Genomic DNA, 24932 nt, shown 5'->3' with positions numbered 1-24932 from the left:
AAACACCGCCTTCCCATAACAGGCGTTCTCAGGAAGTGGCCCGGGTGCGAGCCAACAGCACAACATTGCAAGGCAACAGATACACAAACACAGAGAGAACCCCAGAGAAGACGAGCAAGCACGCACTTCAACCAAACAAATAGAATGCATACATGAATTATCCAAGATGAACATTCACAACGACCTTACAACATCCTCATACGCGTAAACGAGATACAATCGGCGAATGGCGATGCACTCCACTTAATCTGGCACGATTCCTGAAGATGGGATGTGCGCAGCCCGAAGTTTCTCCCAGGCTCTGCGCCAAACTTCCAAGTCTCGAGTATGTTGGCTCCTTCCTATATTACCCGTTTTGCAGGGCTTCATTTCTGCGATGACGAACCAACTAGCCTGCCACTGAATTCTTTAATATGCAGTGCATCCTTCCGCTTGAAAAGAAAGCCGACGGCTATTTGTCTGCAACGGTAAATAAATAAATAAATAAATAAATAAATAAATAAATAAATAAATAAATAAATAAATAAATAAACGAGGTACGCCTTTACCAAAAATATACGCGCTGCTCTGCGCCGACACTATTTGCGTCATTCGGCTGTGTATTGAGGTAGCCGTGGCGCTTCTGATAATGCAGACATCCGCTTGGCGAGCACGTGAGTTCTTGTCGTTCCTTAGGGTTTTGAAACTTATGGCATACCAGAGAAGCTCCCGAAATATCCAGCAGTCATCCTTGCAGTTGCAGGTAACGTGGTCCCCTGTGCTTTTGACAAAGTTTACTTGCTACCTTGCTAGTGATTTGGTAGACCTGAGTTCCTACAGTGTCTGGAGTTGCAGTGGCAAAATGGTGGTGATCATTCCGCCTTGCGTCGGCATCCATCAGCGCGGCAAACAAGGCGCTGGAGTACGTGTTTCTGATTTGGGGCTCGTGTAAGTGAATACGACGGTCTTGATGGCATATTCATAAGTTGCTAATGCTAGTGAGGCAGCTCAGGCACTTGAGCTATCAGTTTCATACTAATGATACCTGAAGGATATCTGGCGCTATGCTGTCTATACGCGCGCTGCCATTGCAGGGCATCGGGCGGCGGCATAGTGGTTGGTAGTGCACAGAGTTGCCTAAAATTCGCCCCTTCGATTTGGAAGTATGTTCTGATTTCTTACTGCAAGTGTCATTAACAGTTTGCTGAATGGCTATGGATAGCTTCAATTGGCCTCTAATTACCACCTCGTACTGTTCCGAGAACATAACAATCAAAAAGAACAATCTAAAACGTCACGAATTTCGGGTGATGCCCATTGGCGAGTAGGCCCATAGATGTAGCGAAACACACGCTCCAGAACCATGATACCTATTTATGGAGTGAAAAAAACAAAGTAAAATTATTAATTGAATGCTAGTAATTGTAATTGTAAGACAATCAGTTTCTTTGTTTTTTTTTAATGGGAATGAAAGCTTCTTGCGATAAGCACGCGACCACAGCTTTACCACAATAAACAATAAAAGAGAAGCTGGAGTGTTCTTTCTGAATAAAGCCATGCAAAATCGTACAAGAAGCCGCATACACTACCCTTCGGTCCGCGGTGGTCAAAGGATTACAGCACCTCGTTTCCCTGTGGAAATCGTAGAAGTAAACTCGATGCTTAGGAAAAATGCCAGGTCATCATGTCCGTGTTCCTTAATTTTAGAATGAACTGTTACAGCTCCAACTTGGTGGTTATCCGGACTTGTTAACACGACAACATATACTATTTCAAAGAGTTGCGATTGAGCACCCGTGTCGATTGTCCCTTTACTCTTAGTGCCGTTCTCGCTTTGTTTGCAATAGTACGTTATAGCTCACACGGTCCAGATGGTACAGACGATCGGGACGACACTCGGGTCGGGAAGAGAAAGAGCTTCACAACAAAGGAAATCAGCGCGGCCACTCTGATCGAAGAGTGTTGTGTGCAGCAACCGTGCTACCTGAAGCTCTCATAGATAACAGGAACGACCAAGAGCTACCGGCTGGCGTCATGCATGCCACGTTATCGTATCGTTCAATATTTGGCTCTCTGTTACACGACGTGAAAACGTACAAAGTGAAAAACGTCGCGCCGATGCTGGGCAAACGGATGCAGCGTTCGCCTGATCCACATAGCTGGAGAGCTTCCGGTGATTTGCAGCCGTTTCTCGCTTGCTATGGTTCGACGCGCTTGCGCGCCGTCGTCCGCTTCGCGCCACGCACACCTTGCAGCGGAAGCGGGAACCATGGCAGTTCACTGCGCTCACAAGTCTTGTTTTTTTTCATAGCTCCCAGGCACGTACCTTGAAAAAGGCACCGGGCGTTGCAAGAACGATTCGCACGTTTCCCGCCATGCTCAGGTCTTCGCTCAAAAGCGTTTGCCGCAGTCAAGGCTCAATTCAACTGGGTTCTTCCACCGAATAAACCGTACGGCACAGAGCAAACGAGCCTGTCTCGCGTGCTAGTTATGGTTTCCTCCTACAAACTGCGTCCTGTTTCCGCCTGAGGCCGCTGCAGGATCACACTGTGAATTGAGGCGCCTCGGGGCTAGTGAACCTTGCCGCCACCTGCCCCTTATGCCTTCCATTTGCTGTTCCGTGCATGCGCTAAGGCATGCGTAAAACGCATGTTAATATGCAAGATAATGTTTGAAAACACGTTTAAATTGCCCCAACGCAGTGAACATTAATGGCCTACGTCCATTCTTCATTTCTGAGTTCATTTTGAGAGCGGTCTTTCACACTTTGAACCCTGTAACAAACATCAGTACACAACACTGAATCTATGTATATTTAATAAGCCTCGATTTTCTTTGTCTCACCATAGCAAGGTATAACTGACATTTACATTTATACGGGCTGCCTCTTTCTTGAAACCTGTTGTGTCATATGTGCCTCCGAGACGTGTAATCACTCAAAACTTTATTTCCAATACCAAGATTTCCTTAGCGTTTGCCATCTTGCCCGATCGCTCTTATCTGCCATTGGTGTAAAACGCAAAAAAGAGAAATAAAATAAAATAAATAAGAAACGCGGAGAAAGACAGAACAAGGCGCACGCAAATCTATTGGCAACAACCGTCATTCGTCGAGCGCATGCTATATGTGGCGCCGCAACATCGCGCCTGGCAAAAAAGATTGTGCTTGCTTTCCTAAGGCGAGTATACACTTTGTCAGCGTCGTGTACACGTATACATCTTGTATACGTATATATATACGTCATGTATATGTCTTGTTAGAGCGATTTCGTCAACATGCGCCTGAAGCGGAGGTTGGTCAGCAAGACCACTAACGTCAGCGGTACCGTGTGCAATATGCCCCTGGATCACAACTACTGCCAATCGCAGTTGTATGGGGAAAGCATATTGCTTTGCTTTTATTGCGATAGCAATTATATGAACACTCAAGGCGCATCTTTAGCGGCGATGGCATTTTTGCCGTCGCCGTGATGTTTCATATAATGCCTAAAGCCCCAACCAGATGTACGCGTCGGAACGCGTCGGCACGTACCACGCTCACTCGACGTCGCGTCGCGCCTGGCTGAGGAAGAGGGCGCACACCCAAACGATGCAGGAGTTGCCGCGCGCTCGTCGCCGCGCGTTTCGTCGTGGCGATTAGCCCAGCCTACGCTTAACGGTCACGTTAAGCAATGTGCTAAAGATGGCAATAGCACGCAATAAGTTTTAACTTAAAATTTATTTTTATAATTAAAAAATGATGTTGCAGGACTCCTATATAGTGGTTCAGTCAGCTCAACTGTCAGTATTGTGAACTCGGTGAAACCTGCAGCAGCATCGGCATAGCATCGCTCGCGTGGCCTGTGCCTTACGCGTTCTGCACGCTTTGTCAGGTCCCGAACTTAGGCGATGAACGTTTCGTTAATAATGTACCAGTTGCGGCAGAAGACTTCAGCGGCTGCCATCAAAAAATACCAAAACCCGCGCGGAACTCCGATCACAACGCATGCAGCTTGCCCGGGCTTGCCTGCAGCCCGCGCGAAGAATCGTTCCGGAAGTCACGTTGGTTCGCCGTCGTCACGTGAGGTGCGTCGGGCGGGTGACACGAGCGGCAGCTTCCGGCGCTGGCGCAAGACACCTAGCAGTGCAAGGTCTCCACGCCGCCACGCGTCAACATGCGATGCAGCCTCCGCGCCTGAAGTCGTACGCGTTCAGACGCGACGCTGCGCGTGCGGCCGCGTACCAGCGCGTACGTATGGTTGGGGCTTAAGGCGATAACAGCGTCGGCCCGCGCCGTGTGATGTATGTGCCAGTGAAAGCGTGCCGGGGAAGCCGCCAATCGTGGCTAAATCTCGCGCGCGCAAGGGAGGAAAGTGGGGAGGGAGCGTGCTGCTTCCGTCGTCGCCGGAAGACTCCGGGGAAAGGGACGAGGAGGAAGCGCTGTACTCCGGCAGCAACTGCGTATTGTGCGGCCGCGCACGCACTTCTTGAACGCACAGTCTAGGTGCGCCGGAGGCTCATATCTTTGTGCGTGCTGCATGTATGCCGCTCAGTTTGCGTTCAAGCGATAGACAGCACGAAAGTTAATTCGCTCGCTGCTGCTGCCGCGCTTCCTCAAGCCAAAACTTTGACAGTAATTGTTCGCGGTCGTTGTGTGATTCGTTCATGTTGGCCTGTGCGCGCTGACATCATGCTTGTTAATTTAGTTAGCAAGCGATTGTTTGCATGTTTATACGGCCAATAAAACTGCTATCCTTACTTCGTATATATGCCTACTAATTTGCTATCGCAATCAACGCTTTGCCTTCCGAGCGAAACTGCGACTTTTTTTTTTTTTCCAACTTCGCCGTACACCCTGCGGTGTGCTTATCCAGCCTGGGTTCGGAAATCACCCTTAACGAGTATTGTGTCCCACTCCCCAGGCACACCTTGTTTCCTCTAGGCAAAGATTTAACATCTGCATAAATTTTTCTTGCGGATGTTGTACTGAGCACCTGCGGTGTTTCTGTCCCTGAGGAAACATACAAGGCGAAAGCCACCTTCCGCGATAGCCTGAACGACTTGCCAGAGAGACCGTTGGAGCAAAACTCCTCTCATGGCCGGGGACGCAAGACATGTGGAACGCTAATTACTTGCTGCTGCGCCTCAAGACTACTGGAATTCGTGAATCCCTATGATTACAGTAACGTTAATGACAATGTGCATTGTTTTCTTTGATTACGCTGTGAACACTGTTGTCTGTGCGCGCGCATTGCTTGTTTTTCTTTTCATTTCTTCCTTTAGTGCCAACTTCCCGTGCTTCGCCCTGTAGAGTAGCAAATCAGGTGCAACTTGGTCAAAGTGCCTCCTTTCCTTTTTCTGTCTCTCTCTCTATTTACCGATTCTACTCTCCACCTATCCCGTTTGTCCCTTCCTCAAATGCAAGAAAGCACATCGGACATGATTTTAGTTACTAACCGTATACTTTCTTCGATATTCCTTCACTCTTACAAATCGTGGTTCACTCTACGCCATTGGTATCGAGTTCTGGCTGCCATGTCCGTAATAATGACCATCATTTTGATGTTATTGCTCCAAACTAGTTCGTTCGTTCAAATGCCTCTTTCTCTAGTAACTTCAAGCGAGTATCTGGGCGAGTAATGGTTTCATTAAGAGGATAAGTTGTGCTTGTGGCTATTCAATGGATATGTTAATCACTGCTGTTGATTTCAACTTTACCATAAGGTATATTCTTAATATCCACATGACTGTGTTTAAAGTTGAATGCTACGGGAACAGGGTACCAGCGCCCTTCGCACTCAAATGTGCGGATGCCGGTTGGTCGTTACTTTGAGCGTTCAATCACACACGGACGCCGTCGTATGGGCACCAAGTCAAGGGTCGGATTACAGATCCGAGTGGCGATCCCCTACACCGCCTTCGTGTGCCTTTCTTCAACCGCCATAGGCTTCCTGCCTGTTATCGCATGCGACATGCCTTTGGCATTTTTTTACTTCGGTACGTCGCTTCGATATCTTTCGACTCTATGTGCTTAACGTTCGAGACGTATCCAAAATCTTGATATACTTGCTATTTCTGTTTATACCTCCATCTACAATCGAGCGTTTACTTAAACTGCTTCCACTCGGTTTTGATAAAAATCTGGTTTTGCAATACGACACGATATGACGTCACGTCCCTTCAACCGCCCTATATCCGCCACCGTCAAAATCAAGGGACCTGCGATTTTGACCCGAGCGCGCCTATTTGAACTCTAGTAGAAAATTTGGCCTCTCTCTCTCTATCTATCTATCTATGTATCTATATATATATATATATATATATATATATATATATATATATATATATATATATATATATATATATATATATATATATATATATATATATATATTTCTCTCTCTCTCTGTGCGTGTGTGTCTTTTTTTTTTCCAGTGTAGTGATTTCACACTAACCCGGTTGTAAAGCGGCCGGCCATCGCCACGCTGGAGTGTGTGCTGCAACTGCGCTTTTTGCGCGCTTCATTTATAAAACGTATATTAGGAGCACACGGAGTCGGTATATCTGCTCTAATACACTTATTTTCACTGGTTGAAAGCCTACGCGCTGCTACTGTGCTTTCGAGTTCCCTGTGCGTTCACAGCACTCCAACGAACTTTACAGCTACCTCCAGAAATCACAGCGACTCTCTCATGAAGTCCAGACACATCCGCAGGGGAAGCGCTGAGCCAGGATAACGGTACCCTCAGCACTCTGTCGGTCGAGTTCTTCAATCGCATACCAGTTTCAAAACTCCGAGTTAGCCTTCGGCCACTCCTGCAGTTCCATGAGCAGAAGTCAAGCGACTTCGCGCCAACGAAGCGTCACCCACTTTTGGTGTACAGGTGCCTGTCACCTCCTGAAAAGAGCTCAAAGTAACAAATCCAGTTGAAAAAAGCAGGTACTACTGAGAACTGTATTAATTTGTGCTTTTTTATGCTTTGCTCACGTGGTAACGGAGATGCTAATCGGCAGAGCCCCACACTGCGCGTCAGTCAGCGCGCTTATATTCCGACACACTGTGAAACGAGTACTTTGGCAAACAGTATAAAAACCCCGGTAGGCAGGAGGCCTGAGAGGTGGCTTTAATGCACCGCGATCGCCCGTCTGCGAAAGTGCGCGCGTTCTGCTCCGACGAACCAAGCAGACGCATCGTGCAGAGCATCTTGCTACTACAAAATAATTATCTAACGGTGACACTGAACGAAAACATTAAATCGAGCTGGATCGACAGATCACTCGTCTAGATGTGTAACGTCGCTTTCGGTATGGCCATATGCTACTTTGTTGCCTACAAAGTTGCCGCCGAACGTCCCGCTGCTGCTCAATTTGAACCACCCACGTCATAGATGACGAGTTGACGTAATGTCTACGTGACCTTCCTCCATGTCGCTCTCTGTGAATCAGCCAGTGATGACGTCACATAAAGGTACAATAGTCCACAACAAATGGCGCCACTCCGATTTTCCGTGTTGTTTCTTTCTCGCTTACAAATGACGAATTTGTTACTACATAAGCCTGATCTTTCAATCTAACGGTACCTAATATTTTCCTTTAGGGTCCCTTTAAATCGAAAAGCCCCTGTGTCGGTTCTGGAGGTTATTCTGGAGTTCTGGAGGCCACTTGGTGCGCTCGAACGCGCACCTCAATATAAAGCACCTTTCGATTCCGGTGCCACTGGAAATCGCGTTGAAATTGCGACCACAGTGGTAGCAATTTGAACCTATTACCTCGTGCTCAAGAACAGAAAGCCATGTGCAGTGAGCCACCAATGCTAAATCGATACTCTCGGGAGAAAGCGCAGCGGAAGGACTTTCAGAGACTGACGCTTTAATATTCGATAAAGATACAACACAGACTTTTATTGCTCCGAGTTTTACCGTCAAGACTGGGGCGTCCCACGACTCTGCACAAAGGTAGTGGCTTAGGAGAAGCGAAAAGAATGGGCCACACAAATTGGGAAGTAGCATTATATTATATTCAAAAAAAGAGCAAACATGGTCAATCACTGCACTTTGGAGGGAAACAGACAGCACTCTCAACGCTGTGAACTTGATGCCCGCGTGTACTGATGCGAGCACAGCACAACAATGGGTAGGTGAATGAACTAGATCTCACGTGAACACCCCATTCAAAACAGTTGGCCGTCATGAAGATAAAGCACTTGCACATTCCCACCCCTCTTTACCAGGTTCTTTTCGCCTACAAATTGCTACCCGGGGCATGCACGACGCCCATGCTCGGGCATGAAGAAAATAAGGTACAAAATCTGTCGCGGCATTTCTAATTAGCGGCTGCACCATAAACTGTTCGCATCAGTTGCATCAATCAAACAGCAGTTGTCACTAATTCCTGCTTGGAGTCTCCACTGAATCATTTTTCTTCACATTCCTTAATCTCAAGCTTCACTCTTGAATTGAATATCTTCTAGCGTGTCATATTAATTGCTTTGCCGCGATTAGCTGACAAATCCACTTCTGGAAAAACCCGGAAATTATCTTCGCTCTGTATATGTGCAGGCGTAGCTGTTGACACTAACTGAAGACTGATAAATATTACGACCGACTTCTTGCCTCCGTTAACAACGACTCTTCGCGTTTACCTGGTTACACGGGACGGAAGAACTTTTCTAGCGTTTAATTTAAATTTACACTGCTTCGAGAGAGTGCGAAACCGTTAGGGATACCTCTTGACTAGTAACTGCTTGACTTGAGATTATTGCACGTCTGTCCGTACGGTTCGCACCACTTCAAATGCGCCGAAACGACACAATCTTAATTTTTTTTCTTGTTTTTTCTTGCGCCACGTGAATTTAGAAAGTAACGTTTATGCATAAAAAGAAAATAGAAATATAAAAAAAACAAAATAAGTAAAGAGGATTGTAGCTATAGGAAAACAGAGAAGCAGGAAAGACGGTCTCAGTTTAACTGTCTCTCCATTGCTTTTAACTAAGGGTGGCTCCCACTGCTCTCAACTGGGAAAGTTGAAAGTATGACAATCTGTCGTCAAAGCGGCAATTTAAGGATCCAGCATCTGGCCATTATCGCACGACATTTACTAGTGGCACGTCTTTGGTGTTTTCATTTTTCAATGCTATTGACAATAATGCCGTCGCGAAATGCGCATTCAGTAGCTAGGCATAGCCGTGGCCAGTTTGTGTAACTACATCTGACGCCATCCTCTCTGCACGGCCGCATACGCACATAAACACACACACAAACACAGGCACACACATAGCCGGCAGCCGCCTATCTCGGACGCATCAGGAACAAACAATTGCTGGAAAGGAGAGTCCGGCCAACAAAGGAAACTTCCCTTAGCATAATGAACAAAGCGTGTACAATATGTACAAGATATTTCTCACAAGGCACCCATTGTTTTTTTTTTCTCTCGTCGTTACAGGGTGCAGAAAGCGGGCAGCGTAAGGAAACCGCAACGACAGTTCCACACATCGCACTCAAAGTGCGCGCGATTTACAGGGGACGTTTTTCTCTTTTTCTTTCTTTCGTGAAAGTGACCTTTGCGCTCGCTTCTTTCGGCCACGCCCACATGTGCTCAAGCGACAAGAGGTTCGCGTGCTTTCTCCTCTGTGCTCGCTAAACATAATGCCCTTGGAAACTTCAGCGTCAGGAGCTGTGACTGAGAGAAAAAAAGTTGAATAAATAAACTACCCTCTCCCCGGTTTGGACGAGTAAAGGACTTGCTTACTAGGGTGCGAAAAAGAAGTGGAACCTAATCACACCCTCTATTACGCGATCCTTTTCTTGATTCTTTTTAGAAGATGACAGAAATTATCGCGTTACACACGTTTTGGTTTTGCTTGTACTAGAACCCGCGAAACAAGATAAATACACGAGCTGCTCTTCATAAACAAACAAACAAACAAACAAACAAGAAAAGAAAGAAAGCCATTTTTGCACTCTGGGCGACAACATATGCTCCACAAAGCCAGATTAGTCTCTGGACTAGCCCTCACAATGTAAGCCGGTGACAGCTTATCAAGTACAGCATTTTTTAAGCGTTGTTGCTGTCCAACACGTGTCATCGTTTTCCACGAGGAGCGCATGTCACACACACAGTCCGAAGCAGGCGTGTGAGGAACTCCAGTAACGATGGCCGACTTGCTCAGCACAGGCTACATATTTTCGTCACACAACGCAGATATGTCCAACAGTTGCTTAACAGCAGACAGGTGTCAACGATCCGTCACAAATGTGAGAAGAGATGAGTTTCATCACAAATCGAGCGCACTTCGTGGAGGGATGCGTGATGGGAGGCAGGCGTTCTTGAACCATGAGAGACGATGTGGACAAAGAGTAGCGGTTTTTGGTGTTTCCGTATTTACAAGCAGGTCATCACTGCAACCCTTCCTTAAGTACTTATCACTCACGAGACAGTCAAACCAAAAAACCATCTATTATAGCAATGTCAATTTAGAATACTTTTGTCAGGACCTCAAGACAGGGAAGAGATACTAGAGAGGCTAGAAGTGGTTTCGAAACGCCTTGTTTGGCTTCCAGATCGCAAGGTCAACAGGCATAAACTAATAAGAAGAATAAGAAAGAAAGAAAGAAAGAAAGAAAGAAAGAAAGAAAGAAAGAAAGAAAGAAAGAAAGAAAGAAAGAAAGAAAGAAAGAAAGAAAGAAAGAAAGAAAGAAACGTTGCTCACCCACGAATTTCATATAATCAGAACACAATGACAAAATGCACATTGAATTTTACGCATCTTTGTAATTAGAAAACTAAACTAGAACCCCATTACAGCAAAAAAGCTGCGAGAAAGCTAAATATTCGTTATAGCGGCATTATCGCTAGACACGAATCACTGAAAACTCTTATTTCAGCAGTGAGTCCTGGTGACGCCAAGAAGGAACCTAGAACATAAACTATCTGCGTCTACCATTGCTGTTTGGTTTGTGTTTGTCGTTCTTTGTGCACGTAGACTCGTACAGATAAACCCGCAGCGAACAGGTCCATTGAAAAGTGGGGTTGAGACAGTTTACACGAGCCCGCTCTCGGCAGGCCAATTCGTCAAGGTGTGGAACGAAAGAAAGCAAGAAAAAGAAAAGAATTAGCGAAAGCAACGTCCGGATCTTCGTTGCCTGACGCGCATCACTGGCCCTACCGAAAGCGTTGACTGAGCTAGCCAACGCAGGCGGATACGGATTGACCGAGCCCGACTCGACATTGGCTCGGGGCACCGATGAGCTCGACAGGACAACCTCAGTCCGACAAGCCTATTCTGCCAGTTTTTTTTTTCTTTTTCCTGTTCACGTAAGCGTTCTAAATGGAGTTTCAAAATATTAAACGGTGCAAAATATTTAACTCCAGGGATGTGTGTGCATGATGCGCAACACCATAACCGATGTCGCTGCATTGCGCTAACAGTTTTTGTCAGGTCTGGTTGATGGATGCACAGCTCACAGCATATATTTGTAGAGCGCGTAAGCGTTGCGCTTTAGAGTTCGCTACCGTGTGCTGCTCGTTCAGGTCAACTTCTTTGAAGCATGCGTTGCCTGACGAGCTGAGCCTCTGCAGTCGCCAAGATTCGAAGCCTAGGTGTGCTTACCTATCGCTCACTAAAGTAGCTGCCTTCCTTGAAGAGGCAGCAGCGCGGCTATCGGTGGCCTTGCCGGAAAGGAACTCCTTGCTAAGAAGGACAGTTTTTTATCTAACTAACCTCCACTAGATGGCGCAAACACACGTTTACGCATAGTGTGCATCCATGTAGCGCGGGCGCGCTACATCGAGGGACCCTATTTACGCATATCATTTGTGCGCTGTAGACGAGTGTTCTGACGGCTGTGCAGACTATTCTTGCCGGGTAAATTATACAAAGAATAAACAGGGACTGATGCTTACCATGAGCGGATTTGCTGCGACGGGGTTCCACCGTACTGATGCGACAAGCCAAATGACTCATCGTCAGTGACTAAATATTACAGAAAATTTTGAGAAAGGCATCGGGCCTGATTTAGAAAATTGTCTCCCTCGAAATAGAAAAATACTGTCACACAGGATAGATAAAGCAAGTCTAAAGTATCATCTCAATTTGGCTTAGTCAATGTAAAGCCACGCTCTTCAGCGACACTCAAATTAAATGCACTCAGGTGAGACAAAAGTGAACAGCAGCATCGAGGCAACGCGAAACAAAATAGCTGTAAATTTCGCAATCGTGCGTGAAAAAACGAGCCACTCCTCGTTTTTCTTTCTCTTTATACTACACTGTCGTCCCACTGATGAAGAACCACAGCACGATTCATCGTCCTCGAATCACACCATACTGGCTCGTTCCACAGTGAATGATGAAGCATGTGCGAGGCCATTCCGAAGCTTCTGTGGCTCGGCGTTCGTAGAACGAGACTGTCACAACGGGTGAACGTGGCTTCAGGAAGAAAAAAAAAAGCAGTGGGGGGTGGGCAGCACGTGTTCCAGCGTTCGGGGCCGCCCACAGCACTCGTCGATTCCAGTCATGGCCGAGTTCCCACCATTCGCGGAATGATCTACCTCTTGGTCTTCCGCTTCTTGGTCGCGCCGTTGCCGAGGAAAGGGCGCGCAGCGCAGATCATGGTCGGCGCTGGGGGTCGCCATAGCTACCGGCCGTCGTACGGAGAGTCCCCGCTGCCGTAACCGCTCGAGCGGTCGTCCCTGGTCGGCTCGTCGACGGAGTGCGGCTGTTGCTGAGGTGGCTGAGGCTGTGGCTGTTGCTGCTGCTGTTGTTGTTGTTGTGGCTGCTGCTGCTGCTGCTGCGATGGCGGTTGCGGCTGAGACATGGCCGTTTGCTGCTGCGGAGTCTGTTGTTGCTGTTGCTGCTGCTGCCCCTGACGCTTTACCGGGAGCGGGTTGTTGGCCTGCTGGTGGCTGAGCGCCGCCGCTAAGCCGCCGGGACCGCCAGCGCCTCCGGGACCCGTGGCGTAGAAAGGCGGCGGCACCCCAGCCATCAGGGCCCGCTCCTCGTAATCGTACTCGCAGAGGATGCGGTTGTCGTGCAGGTAGAAGCGATCGCCCACACAGAACCTGCGATAAATATCGAAGGAGGGGGCAGCGATAAAATAGTGAATTGTAATTAGACATCGAATCGGAATTTAAAACAAGATCAATTTCACAACGCTGACTTTTTATTATTGTAGTATGTTTAGAAGATGTTTGCTCCATTAAGCGGCGTAGGCTGCTCCTTGTCTCGTAGAATTACATATAACGGAAGGTCACAGGAGAAGAACATATAAAGACACTAGAACATAAAGACAACAAACACAGACAAGTGAGAAACACTCAAAGTTCATATATACACTCCACAAGAAAACGTGGCTCACAGGCGTGTGCTCAGGAAAAGCGTCGCATAAAACGCAATCAAACGTACAGTCCAGTCACATAAATACGCTGCGAACATGTAACGTCGCGGCAATGAATTCTATTTGGATTAGCTAAATGAAATCTGCATTCTGGCATCATTTTATCTGCTCTCAAATATGCTTTCTTTTACTTAACTTTCTCTTATTTGAGCTCGTTAGATTCGGACGAATTAAATTCTCAAATAGTGCGAGACGTATAGTGTTTGGGATATATACGTGTACTGAGTCAGTTGGTAAAGAAAAAGGAGAGAGAGAGAGAGAGAATGACCAGAAAGGGACACAATGTACAGAACTACCTGCGCGGATCAGCTATTTGATAACACTCAGAATGTTATCTTTACTCGTATAGTCTCGATGTTATCTTTCTCGTAGCTATAACGACTACTTTTCACTATCAGTCAGACACCTAGAACACGAAAGCCTATAATAAGCACAAAACTTATCGTAATGGCAGTTAAGTGCACGTATCAGCCAGTACACACGTTCAAACACACAAGAAAGGAAAGTTGTTAACATGAGGAAAAAAGTGTAGCGTGATATTTCATTTCAATATATAACTCTGGCAACCTGCCCTACCTGTGGTTGCATTGCTGGCAGGCGAAGCACTCGAGGTGGTACACGTTTCCCCTGGCTCTCATGACCATCTCGAACGCTGGGATAGCTTTGCTGCACGCAGAGCACAGTCCGGTTGTGCCAAATAACCTGCAATATTAAGAAAGAAGACGTTGCGGTGATACCAACGCGCTCGTGCTTTGGCTTCCGCTGCATCACACGACACGCAGTTGAACTTGACAAGCAGGCCATACGCGCTGCTTCATGCAGACCGAACGTGGCTAGGCGCCGAACTGCAGCGCTAGGCCTCGGCTATCAAAAAACTAGACGTAGCTTACAAACATGACGCCAGAACGAGTATAGGTAAGCATTCTTGCTACCACCGCAATTATCCGACGATGCTGACATGTTCTAACAGTGACATCTCCAGACGTTAATGCCGTTTCTGCTACGTTAATACGTAGCTCAAAGCAAGCTGTATAGTGTTGGTAGTCGCATGATACTGCCAGCATATCGTCAACTAAGATGCGCGGTAATTAAAATCCCGTAATCATACCTCGCGAGTCACGAGCAGTGAGCTATTTGTGGAAGATTGCATAAACGTATAACTTGATTCCGGACAAATTTTGTCCTTCGATGGCATCGCGCATATACGGGGTAGATCTGAAGTTGCACGCTCACGTTTCCCACGCTAATCGTTTCAGTCGACGTCCCTGACACGATCATCCCGACACGCTGAGCCTAAAACCACCCCCAGGGATCCGCAGACGTAATGATAATGAAAATTCTTCAGTGCGCCCCCTCTAATCTGCACTCTTCCTTTGAAAGGAGGAAAGCAGCGCCCATGCTTGACGAAATAAACAGGCGACCAACAGCTACGACGACGGCGGCGGAGAGGAGACCAAACAGCGCGCGCTATCTCGCTTCCCGCCGGCGTCAGCGTCAGAAGCTGCAGCGCCGAGCAGCGCCAGCGCGCGCGTCGCGACGTTTCCCGTCGGCCGGGCGTGGCGGCGGCGAGGCGACGGGGGCCCAGTTTCGCGGCGCTGCCGCTAATGGCCGGGTGTTGTCCTCCATCCGCGCTCACGGCTCACGCGCTGCCCCTTTTAATCGCCCATTCCACGCATGCGATGCCGTTCTCCCCCCCACCCATGCAGTTCCTTCTCACTTGCTGCCAGCGCATTTCTGCCGCGGCTAGCACTGCACGACGGCCACCAGTGCCCTCCCTTCCTCCCCCATCTCTTCCATAAGAGCACGCGGACTTCGTTTTGGTCCCGCCACCGCCGCCGACGCCTCAGACGGCCGCATGAAAGAGCCGCAAATTGCGGGTCGTGTACTTCCTATCCTCCCTCCCACCGCATCGCCCTCGTCGCCTTAAAGACCTCTGCGGCGCACGCTTAGCGCGTGACGTGCCTGTATGCATTTGGCTGCTTTTCTTTCTCTTTCGCCGCGCACCGCGCGTCATTCCGGAGAAAGCGAAGGCGGCGGCGGGACATCACATCCCGCCGCGCTCGGCGAACGTCGTCCGCGTACATTTAGCTGCCCCTTCCCTCTTTTTCGTATCTTTCTTCTTCGTGCTACGTGGTCTTGCGGCGCTTCCGTGATATTCTTAATGCGCGCCCCGAGCTGCGCCCGTGGTCACAGATGGAGGACAGAGAGCGAGAGACTGCGGACCACCGCACGCTTCTCCGCAAAGCGCGCGCGCGCCCGGCACCCTAAGTGGCTCGAGACACGCCGCCGCGCCATTTGAGGGGCGTGGTCCACCCTGGCCGGTGGTGGTGGCGGTGGTCGAGGGAGTGTACTGCACGATGACCGCGAGGAGTCTTCTTCTCTCGCGCTATTAATTGACCTCTTCTATTAAATATGCCCGCGGACCGCACTGGCCCCTCGCAGAAAGAACCCGGTCGGTCGTGACTGAGGCTCATCGGGTGAGAAAAGGGCCGCACTCAACGTTCTTCCCTCTTTTTGGTTGCGTCGGTGTTCTCTTTGCTTTCTTCTTTTTCCTAGTCGGCGCTTTCGCCTTAGTGTAGCCCTGGTAGTGCGTGCCCGTGACGTAACAAGCCTTCGGAGACAACGGTCATTCCGCGCTCGGGGGCTCTTCCCCTTTGACGATGCTTAAGACATAAATGGCGCGACCACCTCCTTCGCCGTTACATCGACTCTCGTGCTTTCTTTGCTTCTATTTGCCTCGTACCTGTCTTTTCTTTGCTCAAGATTTTATTTCGTTTCATTTCATCCTTTCTTCCTAGTCCATTTATTTATTTATTTATTTATTTATTTATTTATTTACTTATTTATTTACTAAAATTACGGGTTTCGTTTGAGTTTAATTGCGAGCGACAGTGCATATGTATGACATAACGGAACGAACAGAGAGGCACGGGAGGTTTAAGAAGCGGGAAACAAGTATGATTCTTCACTGACCGGAACGACTAAGTTGTATCGCTGCATGCGTACTAAAGACTAGACCAAGTACCAGTAAATTATCTCGACAAAACATTTTATGCGCGAACACAGTGAATCTTGTTAACTGAAGACACTTTCCCTCAACACACACAAACGCACACACACACACACACACAAACACACACACACACACACACACATCTGTTGGAAGACAGCGTGTTAAAAGGAAACCAATCATTAAAGAAGTGCGCTTTTGCTGGGCAAACTCAAGTACACAGCACTGAAATGACCTGACAGCCGCGATTTCTTTCTATTAGGACAAAAAATGCGGAATTCTGCCTGAGTACAAACAAGGCTTCGGTTCGGTAACGTCTGTGCGATACGCAAGGACAGGTGGATGGACACGTACGTACGAACGTACGTACCTATGTATGTATGTATGTATGTATGTATGTATGTATGTATGTATGTATGTATGCATGTATGTATGTATGTATGTATGTATGTATGTATGTATGTATGTATGTATGTACGTATGTATGTATGTACGTACGTACGTACGTTCGTACGTACGTACGAGGGTGAATCAGAAAGTCTTTACCCCAATTTTTTATTAGCCAAGATAAGGTATATACAGGTAATTACAAATATAGTGTACTAATCTGCTTACCTTACCCTGTTTTTCCGCATAATCCCCGCACCGGTTCAGACATTTGTCCCATCGCAGCACTAAATTTTAGATGTCCCTATTGTATAATCGTGCGGCTGACTGTAGACTGCTCTCTTGGCTTGGCCTTTTGCGAACTCACATCACCACCTCACACTTATCAAAGCGAGACACATTTCCCCATACGTGGGCTGCATCTCCCTGTGAATTTCGATGGGCGTTAGACTCTTGCTCAACGAAAACGAATCGCACTTCATTGCTCGTACGCCGTCCGCATATGAAGCGCAGCCGCCATCTTCAACAACTGACAGTAGCGTCGTGCCGCGGAGCTACCGGTAGATAACGCCGGACCGGTAAAAGAAAAGTACACGCACCGAGAGGAATGAATATGTTGACCTTGCAGTCACACCCTCCGACATACGAAATAAATACTTTGAAATGTTTGACGTCACGCTGACGTACTGGCGGTGGCGCTTCGCTGCAAACTTAAAAAAAAAATAACATTGACCTGCACGTTCTCTTCCAATAAATAATCTACTACAGCAATAGTAAGGGAAATATATTTTTGAAAGAATACTCTATCGTTTCAAACTGATTTAGTGTTTGTTTTCACTGCTCCTTTAACGTTCTGTATATAGTATACTACTCTCTATATGTGCTGGTATTGATAAAATGATCTTATAACACAGCGAGTAGCTGGCGTTACATCAAGGCGGCTAAATCTGCTATGCGTTCATTTATTTAAATAAAGAACAATTAAACACGATAGAGCGAATTATATCATTGATGTTATATATGCGTGTTCCCTTACGTTATTTTTTTTCCTTTTTTTTTCGTTAACCGTAGAAATACTTAACACGTTCCTTTATCCTTCAGGCGCCAGTGTGGCCGATGCAATACCCACGACAAGACACTTTAGCGAAGGGGTGATTAATGAGCCGTGTCTCTGAGCAGGAACTCGCCCCAAAATTCTGAGTGACTCGCCCTGTTTCATAAGAGCGCATTTCCCGAACGAATCGATGATGATAAACGGAAATCTGGAGAGACAAGAAGCATCGAGAGCCAAACCGCAGCGGTCTCAAAGAGACGAACAACGTTCCTGGCGCGCTAGTCGTTTCCTGGTGATCCGACACCGAGGAAGCCTGCGAGAAAAGCCCAAATAGTGTGTCGCATCTGTCAAGCCGATGAAGGGCCTAGGATTATCCTCACGCGAGAGAAAAAGGTTTTCTCGCCGACTAACGCCAACCAAAGCGGCTTTTAAAACGCTTTCCGCCCATTTTTTCCTCATAGCCGTCGCACCGGCATATCGACGGCATCAGCCTCTTTCTGCGATGGCTTCTTAGGAACGGCTCTCGGAAACTTATGCAAATTTCCTACGCGGCACGAGGGGGCGTTTTGTATGTTTCTTCTTCAACGAAAAAAAAAATACATATATGTTTCGCCCGAGTTTCTTTTGCTTATTACTGGGAAACATTTCTCTTTTTTTTTAATTCTTTCCTCGCGTCATCTTCGTTGCTTTCCAGGTATCGCTTGTCGCATATTACTTTGCTGAATAAATGCAAACTTGGGAGACACATTTCCACGAACGTCGCCCACCCGATTCGGGTTCAGCTCTGCCGCTGAGAAACATGCATAATGAGCTCAATTGACTCGACGTCACATCGTCACTCGCCGCCCTATACGGCACATATAACAGCAGTACTGATGCGACTGTCTGGAGGTGCAAGAACAAACGGGGGCTATTTTCTCGCTAGTCTCACCAGAGCTTCTAGCTCTCCGTCATTACGGTTTTGTCCATTATGCTTATGGCGAGTTCGATGAAAAGTTGCAGATGTTTAGAGGGTACATATTAGCGCAACGTGAATACAGGAAGAAATACGACGAAACTCATGACGTCACATTACGTCAACTGCGCCACGATTCAGGAGAAAAACTTAAACCGAACCGTTTGTCCCTTCTATTGTCTCCGTCTGTGCTTAACTGATCAACTGCTCTACATAAAGAACAATAACAAAAGAAAAAAGAAGAATGGGTACGTTGCCACTGTATTTCAGAAACAGAATTATATTTTCTTTGAGTTTACACGTTCCATGTTTCCAATTCGTCTATGAAGTGCACTAAGACACAGTGCAGCAATGCGAAACCTGATGCCAAATCTGTACGAATAATATCAGGAAGTGAATATGCCGATTATCGCCACACACTTTGTATCTCAGAGGTTGTCACATTGCCGCTTACAGCCCATTCTTTCTGTTTTTTTTTGTCCTTGCTGCATCCGTACACTAAAGTTAACCGAGCTAAGCTTTGGAGAAGCACAATCGCGCTGGAGTTCTACCATTATAATTTGTTTCACGGCGCCATCGCCCGTCCTGTGAGATCGGGTGCTGGCAACATTTGGTGGAAGCGGCTCAACGTCCCCAGGAAACTTTGAGGCCCTGGACAGTTCAGGCAGTTTGTTTATGTGCGACAAACTCGTGGAATGAACCGGTTTTTTTTTTCTCTACGTTTTTTTTTATTTGTAAATCTTTAAAGCGCGCCCGAAGCTTGATACCGTTATTGAATTGCGCTGCTGCAAGAATACATCATTCGCTGCAGGAAATGGAACGCATGGCATCCCTTTCCGCGGCAAAACGCCATTAATTGCCACCGAGCTGTCACGCGGGCTGGGTGACACTAAGCAAGCATAAAAACCTCTCAGCCTACCGATTGCTCTTTCTATGTTTGAATAAACTGCATTGCTTATAGCTGTGTTAAGCTATACTTAAACTGTAAGTTTCCCTCCGAAGAGAGCAAGACAAAATTAATCAGACCAATCAACACGCAATTTGTAATTCAGTATTCGGTCCCCCACGAGCTAAAAAGAAAAGAAAAAAGGAAATACCGAAACCAATCCTCAGTGTACGGCGGACGGGGATTCCTTATTCAGCACACAGTAATCATAGACGTCACAGAAGCCGCGAATAAACCACAGATACTCGCTTTTCTAATCCGTCCAACCTGGCCGCACGCCGTGGGGCCCCACAAATCGCTCAGTGGGGCTAAAATACTGCCTTCAATACAGCCGCGACCTTCAACGAAAAAAAAAAAGAAGCAATACACAAAGACGTTCCTTACGTTTCTAACACGCGTATCTGTCGTCTTCATCGTCCAACCTTTCTTTCAGTCACGCTCTCTTCGTGCTCAGCGCGTACGCCCTTTTCACAAAAGGCCAGGCCGTCAAATGAAGAGAAAGGGTAATGACGAGCGCAGCGGCCAAACGGCGGCCGCGCGATCTGTGCGGCATTCATCCGAGACGGACAGGGCAGACGGTCGGGCCTTTGAGATGCAGAACGCGAAAGCGGCGAGTGTATATATGGGGCCCGATGCGCACACAGACGTTCGGCAGCGCACCGCTGCTCGCGTGCGCTGCGGAGGAGGAACCGTTCAGGCGCCGGGCGGGGATTTTCAAAGGAGGCCAACGATGCGTTCTTGAGCTATTGGACACGCCGTGGGACCAACGACGTCATGCGTGCTAAGCGCACCGCGCCCACTGAGCACGAAAAAGGAAAACGCCCCTAGCAATCGGACAGACCGAGGAGAAAGAAAGAAAGAAAGGCGCCGAGATCGAGTTTTACATACACGGAACTTTGCTGAAATGAAGAAAAGAAACATTTCTCTCACAGAAATAATCAGAACTCGCTCTGCATCCGTATGTAATCACTGTACTCTGCTAGTACTGAGCAATGTTTCCAAAGCTTAAAGGAAGCGAGGGACTGCGCAACGAGTGATGGAAAAAAATATGATAGGCGCAACATTAAGAGATAGGACGACCGCCAAACACATGCTCGTGGCGAGAGCGAAAAGTCGTAGTCGATGGAGGCAGAATGTTAGACGGAATTATGAGGTTTGAGAATCGGCAGGCGAAAGGTGGGCTTGGCTTGGTTAATCGTAAGCATGACTTCGGCAGCAGGCAAGTGGGTGTCTCTGCGCTTGTCTGTCCTGTAGCGGTTGCGCCGGTAGGCGGGTTGGTGCGTGAGCCTTCTTAAGTGGTCACTGACGGAGGGCACTACGGCGGGTGCACTTTGCGAAAAGAATGGAAATCTGTTTCCACGAATGGTCGGCTATTCGCAAAAATTTCGTCTTGGGATAAATTTGCCCTGGAATGCAAATGCAGCAAGACGATCCCGGTTTCCTGCGAAATCATGCGTTTGGGGATTGCTGCGCAAATATCACGAACTAAAACCTCGAAAAAAGAAGTCTGATAGCGTGTTTTACAGTGTGTGGCACTATGAGCTATCATGTGACGGTAATAAAACAACAGCAAGCCAAAGAGCAACGTAAATCTGAACTTAGAAAAACACACGAAAGTAGACAGTAGCAATACACATAGAAAGATACCAGTAAAACGCGACAAACGCTGTACTTTCACGGTTGACGTCATCAGCGGTGCATAGCAAACAAAAATAAAACATGCCTCCCAGTAAAGCTGCACCCAGGCGCTGCAAGTGAAATAGGCCATAGAATTTTACTGGATAAGGGTCGTCAGCAGGCCGAATTCGTTTTTGCGATGCAAGGATTGCACATGGGGTGCAGAACAAATATCGTAGTAATTTTTCTCGGTAGACGATGCGAAACGGGTCTCCACCTTACAACGTTGTTCTTTTTTTTCCCCCTCACACCATGCCCCCGCACAAGGCACTTGTAGCAGCAATTTCTAGGACGCCGGTAGCCCGTATCGAGAAACTTGTGGTCCATTGAACGCCGAGAGTTTTCGGCATATACAGAATTGCCCCTGTACTTTTGCGATATGCTCAACAGTATGTGAGATTCGTATCTCGCGTTCGCTGTTTAACTGACCTACAGAGTATGTGAAGATAATGTACGAGATGCGAGTATATAGTGTATAACATTTGCATTGTACTAATCAAGCATGTCTTCGTTAAACAAGAGAGAAAGAAGAAAGAAATACAATAATAAAACAGAGGTGGGCAAGGGAGATGGCTTGCGTAGCACGGACTATTATTTTACGCGATGCTGGGTACTGCGTAGTACCCGCAGCTGTTAAACTGGGCGCTTGCTCCAGAACAAAACGTGCGCATTCATATGAGCGCTGCTCTTGCCAAGCGCAAGCAAGAAGGTCACCTGTGTCACGTTAACTATATAGCGCTGGAGCAGAGCGAAAGTTCCGTGGCCAGCCGAAGGTTTAACGCGGGCTTTTAGTCCGCGGCCGCAAAAAGAACGCGTTCTCAATGAAAGCGTCACTCGTTTGCCCATGCACTGGCCGCCTCCCCTCGTTTCGCCAGAAGTAATCGTTAGGCTCCAGCAGCCCCACGTGAAGAACGGGTCGACCCAGACGCAGCCCAGAGACGTACAGAAAGCTTATTACCTTGCCGCATACCGGATGGGCCTACACTCGTGATTCCGGTATACTGCCCGCTCCTGGACGCTACCTTTGTTTTGTTTTAATCGCTCATTATTTTCCGCCCTGTCCGACAGCTGCGTAAAAACTCGCGCGCGTCTTCTCCCTCTGCACACGTGCTCCGCTCATTACTGCGTTCTCGCGCTCCCCTCTTCCTCTTCCTCCGTCACCTCCTCATCGCTCAGTCGGCGGCGCGCGCTCTTGGAAAGCCGACGGAGGGCCGCGCGCTAAAATTACGCTAGCGGGAGCCGCCGTCGCGCGCGCGCGTTAAGGGCACGCGCGCGCGCACCGGCGCCTAATGAGCAGCGCCGCGGGAGTGACTTCTAATTGCTGCCTCCAGGTGGCGTCAGTGTGCCCTTCCCCCCTTTCCGCGCATCCCACACCTCCATTGCCGAGCCACGCATCTTCTTCGCGTCTTCTATTCGCGCCATCCTATTATTTCTCTTTATTCGCCGTTGCACCTGAAACCCTCGTCTTCTGAAGCACCGCGCAACACTCTTCTTTCGTCTTTTTTTTTTCTTTGTGGCAAAGGTTTGTTCGTTTGCAGAGGTGCAGAGGCGATGGGGCCCTTGTACCTCGCCGTCTAATTAGGCAACGAGCCAAGATTTCGCTTCTCCATATGTGCTTTTTTGCTTTTTGAGGAGAGGAAACAGTTAAGCATGAAAACACGCTACTCGTACGGCAACTATGCAAATAAAGAGAAGATGATAATAGTCTCTTCAAGCAGGCGATTTGTGCGGATCTGCCACCGAGAAATGGGTGATACACGAAGCTTTTATTCTTCCTTTTTTTTTTACGGAAAGCTCGTTCGCATTACGGGGTGCTGCTACACTTTGCGTTGGCGTGGCACCTTGCGTAGCGTCGACGTGCCAGTACTTAAACAAGCGTTGTGAAATAACGAATGCCACGCTCGCCGCCTCCGATTCCACCATCCTTGCTTCAGTATGTCACGCTTATATAACGGCGGATATCCAGGAATAAGAGCGGAATGGCTCGCTCTTCGCTCAGGTCCTGCATACGGATGAGCATTTTTTTTAACCTTGAACGAGTAAAGGCAAGGCGCAAAAGACCAGGACTGAAGAAGGACACAAACGGCAGGACCGGCGCCTTTCCTGTCGTTTGTGTCCTTCTTCAGTCCTGGGTCTTTTCCGCCTTGCCTTTACTCATTCAAGCATTAACCAACTAGCCCAAGCAAGAATTTTACTTAAGCATTTTTTTAACCGCCTTGACAAGACGACGAAATCACCAAGGTCGCAGTAACATGAGCATTATCGCCCAAGCTGCGTTACACAATTTGCTGAACTTGCGACACATTGCCCGAATTCCTGCGATTTATATTTACTTTTTCACGGCTTTGCGAGCACAAACCCCCTATTTCGTAATAATTTATGTAAGCTTTCCTTATTCAACCCGCTACCTCGAACATTTCTTGAAGGTTGGTTACGACAGAGACCCTATAGCAATATCCTAATCCTCTCATTCGCGCCATCATTTCACATTCCCGCAGAAAGAGCTCCACCACCTCATTTAGTTTACATAAAGAAATTGCTCTATTATGCAGTTAGCTAGCAGCGCCATCCTGGCCACAAGAGTTGCCATGGCCAACAACGGCGAGAATGCAAGATATATATACACGTACGGCTTCAGCAGCGTAATAAAGATGAAACGTGAGGCAGTCGGGGCCCAAAGAACGCGCAGCCAAATTGCTTTCGCTGCGGTGTGCAACGGCGGCGCTTATTATGCTTCGCCCCGAATCGCAGCCACCTGTCTCATTATCGCAGTCACGAAGATGATCGTCATTGGGGTTTATGGGACCCACTGGCTCTCTCGCCGTTTAATTAGCCGCACACCGTGCATCCCTCATTACTTTCTTACCTGGGCCGCAGAGGCGAGCAAAAAGTTTTATCGAAAAGGCCGCTTGCCAGTCGGGAATGAAAGAAACAGCACGCGCGTGCTTTTCTATCCCTTCTCGATTGAGAAAGCTCGCGCTTGTTTATGTGGCATTCTAAAGCGCCCTTTAACTGCTTCACAACTGCGCAGCCTACGCCTTCGCGTGCCAAATAGGAGAATGTTTTTTGTCTTGGCTATAACAAGTGGGCCCGACGTCAGGCGGCGAACTTAATCAGAAAAGTGTTGTCGCTGCAAAACCGAACCTCCGACACAATGCTAAAGCGAACCTGTCTCATTTTCTTTTCTTTGGTTGTTTCCTGTAAGAAAAAATTTGTCGCCGGCACCTCTGGCCCAACTAACGGCATCGGATTATGTTTTAATGGGGTGGTGCATCGTGGTGCCCACCACGTGTCTGTGACGACTGTTATTTAATCACCGGAAAATCATTACGGTGCGCGCTTAATAGTTACTCGAGTCACACGTATGCTCGAGTCAGGACACGCGATATGCGACGAATGCATGGAGCAGCTCGCAAGCGTCATCAAAGTGTCCCTTCTGAGTGACCTTATCGTGCCGCGTCATGTGTTTGCTGCGCGTCTGGATAGCGCTGCTATTCCGTGCAACACCTGTTGTGCGTTGCTTGAGGGCGCTGAAGGTAGAGGCATAATAAAGTT

At 47.8% G+C, this 24932-nt stretch overlaps 1 protein-coding gene across 5 annotated transcripts in view; it reads right to left on the bottom strand.

Annotated features, from left to right (window-relative positions):
* Positions 1-7837: 7837 nt before the first annotated feature.
* The window catches only part of LOC135898761 (rhombotin-2-like), a 117736-nt gene continuing 100641 nt past the window's right edge, over positions 7838-24932 (bottom strand). For all 5 annotated transcript variants that reach the window (XM_065427901.1, XM_070535506.1, XM_065427902.1 and 2 more), the window contains 2 exons: positions 13925-14050; positions 7838-13013 (listed from right to left, as the gene is read on the bottom strand). In XM_065427901.1, coding sequence (XP_065283973.1) covers positions 12590-13013; positions 13925-14050 — 550 coding nt within the window. In that variant the 3' untranslated portion in view covers positions 7838-12589. The remainder of the gene's footprint in view (positions 13014-13924; positions 14051-24932) is intronic.

Source organism: Dermacentor albipictus, chromosome 3 (assembly GCF_038994185.2).
Source record: "Dermacentor albipictus isolate Rhodes 1998 colony chromosome 3, USDA_Dalb.pri_finalv2, whole genome shotgun sequence".
Classification (NCBI taxonomy): domain Eukaryota; kingdom Metazoa; phylum Arthropoda; class Arachnida; order Ixodida; family Ixodidae; genus Dermacentor; species Dermacentor albipictus.
Note: the sequence above shows the minus strand (reverse complement) of the source record. Positions and strands in the feature narration are given on the sequence as shown.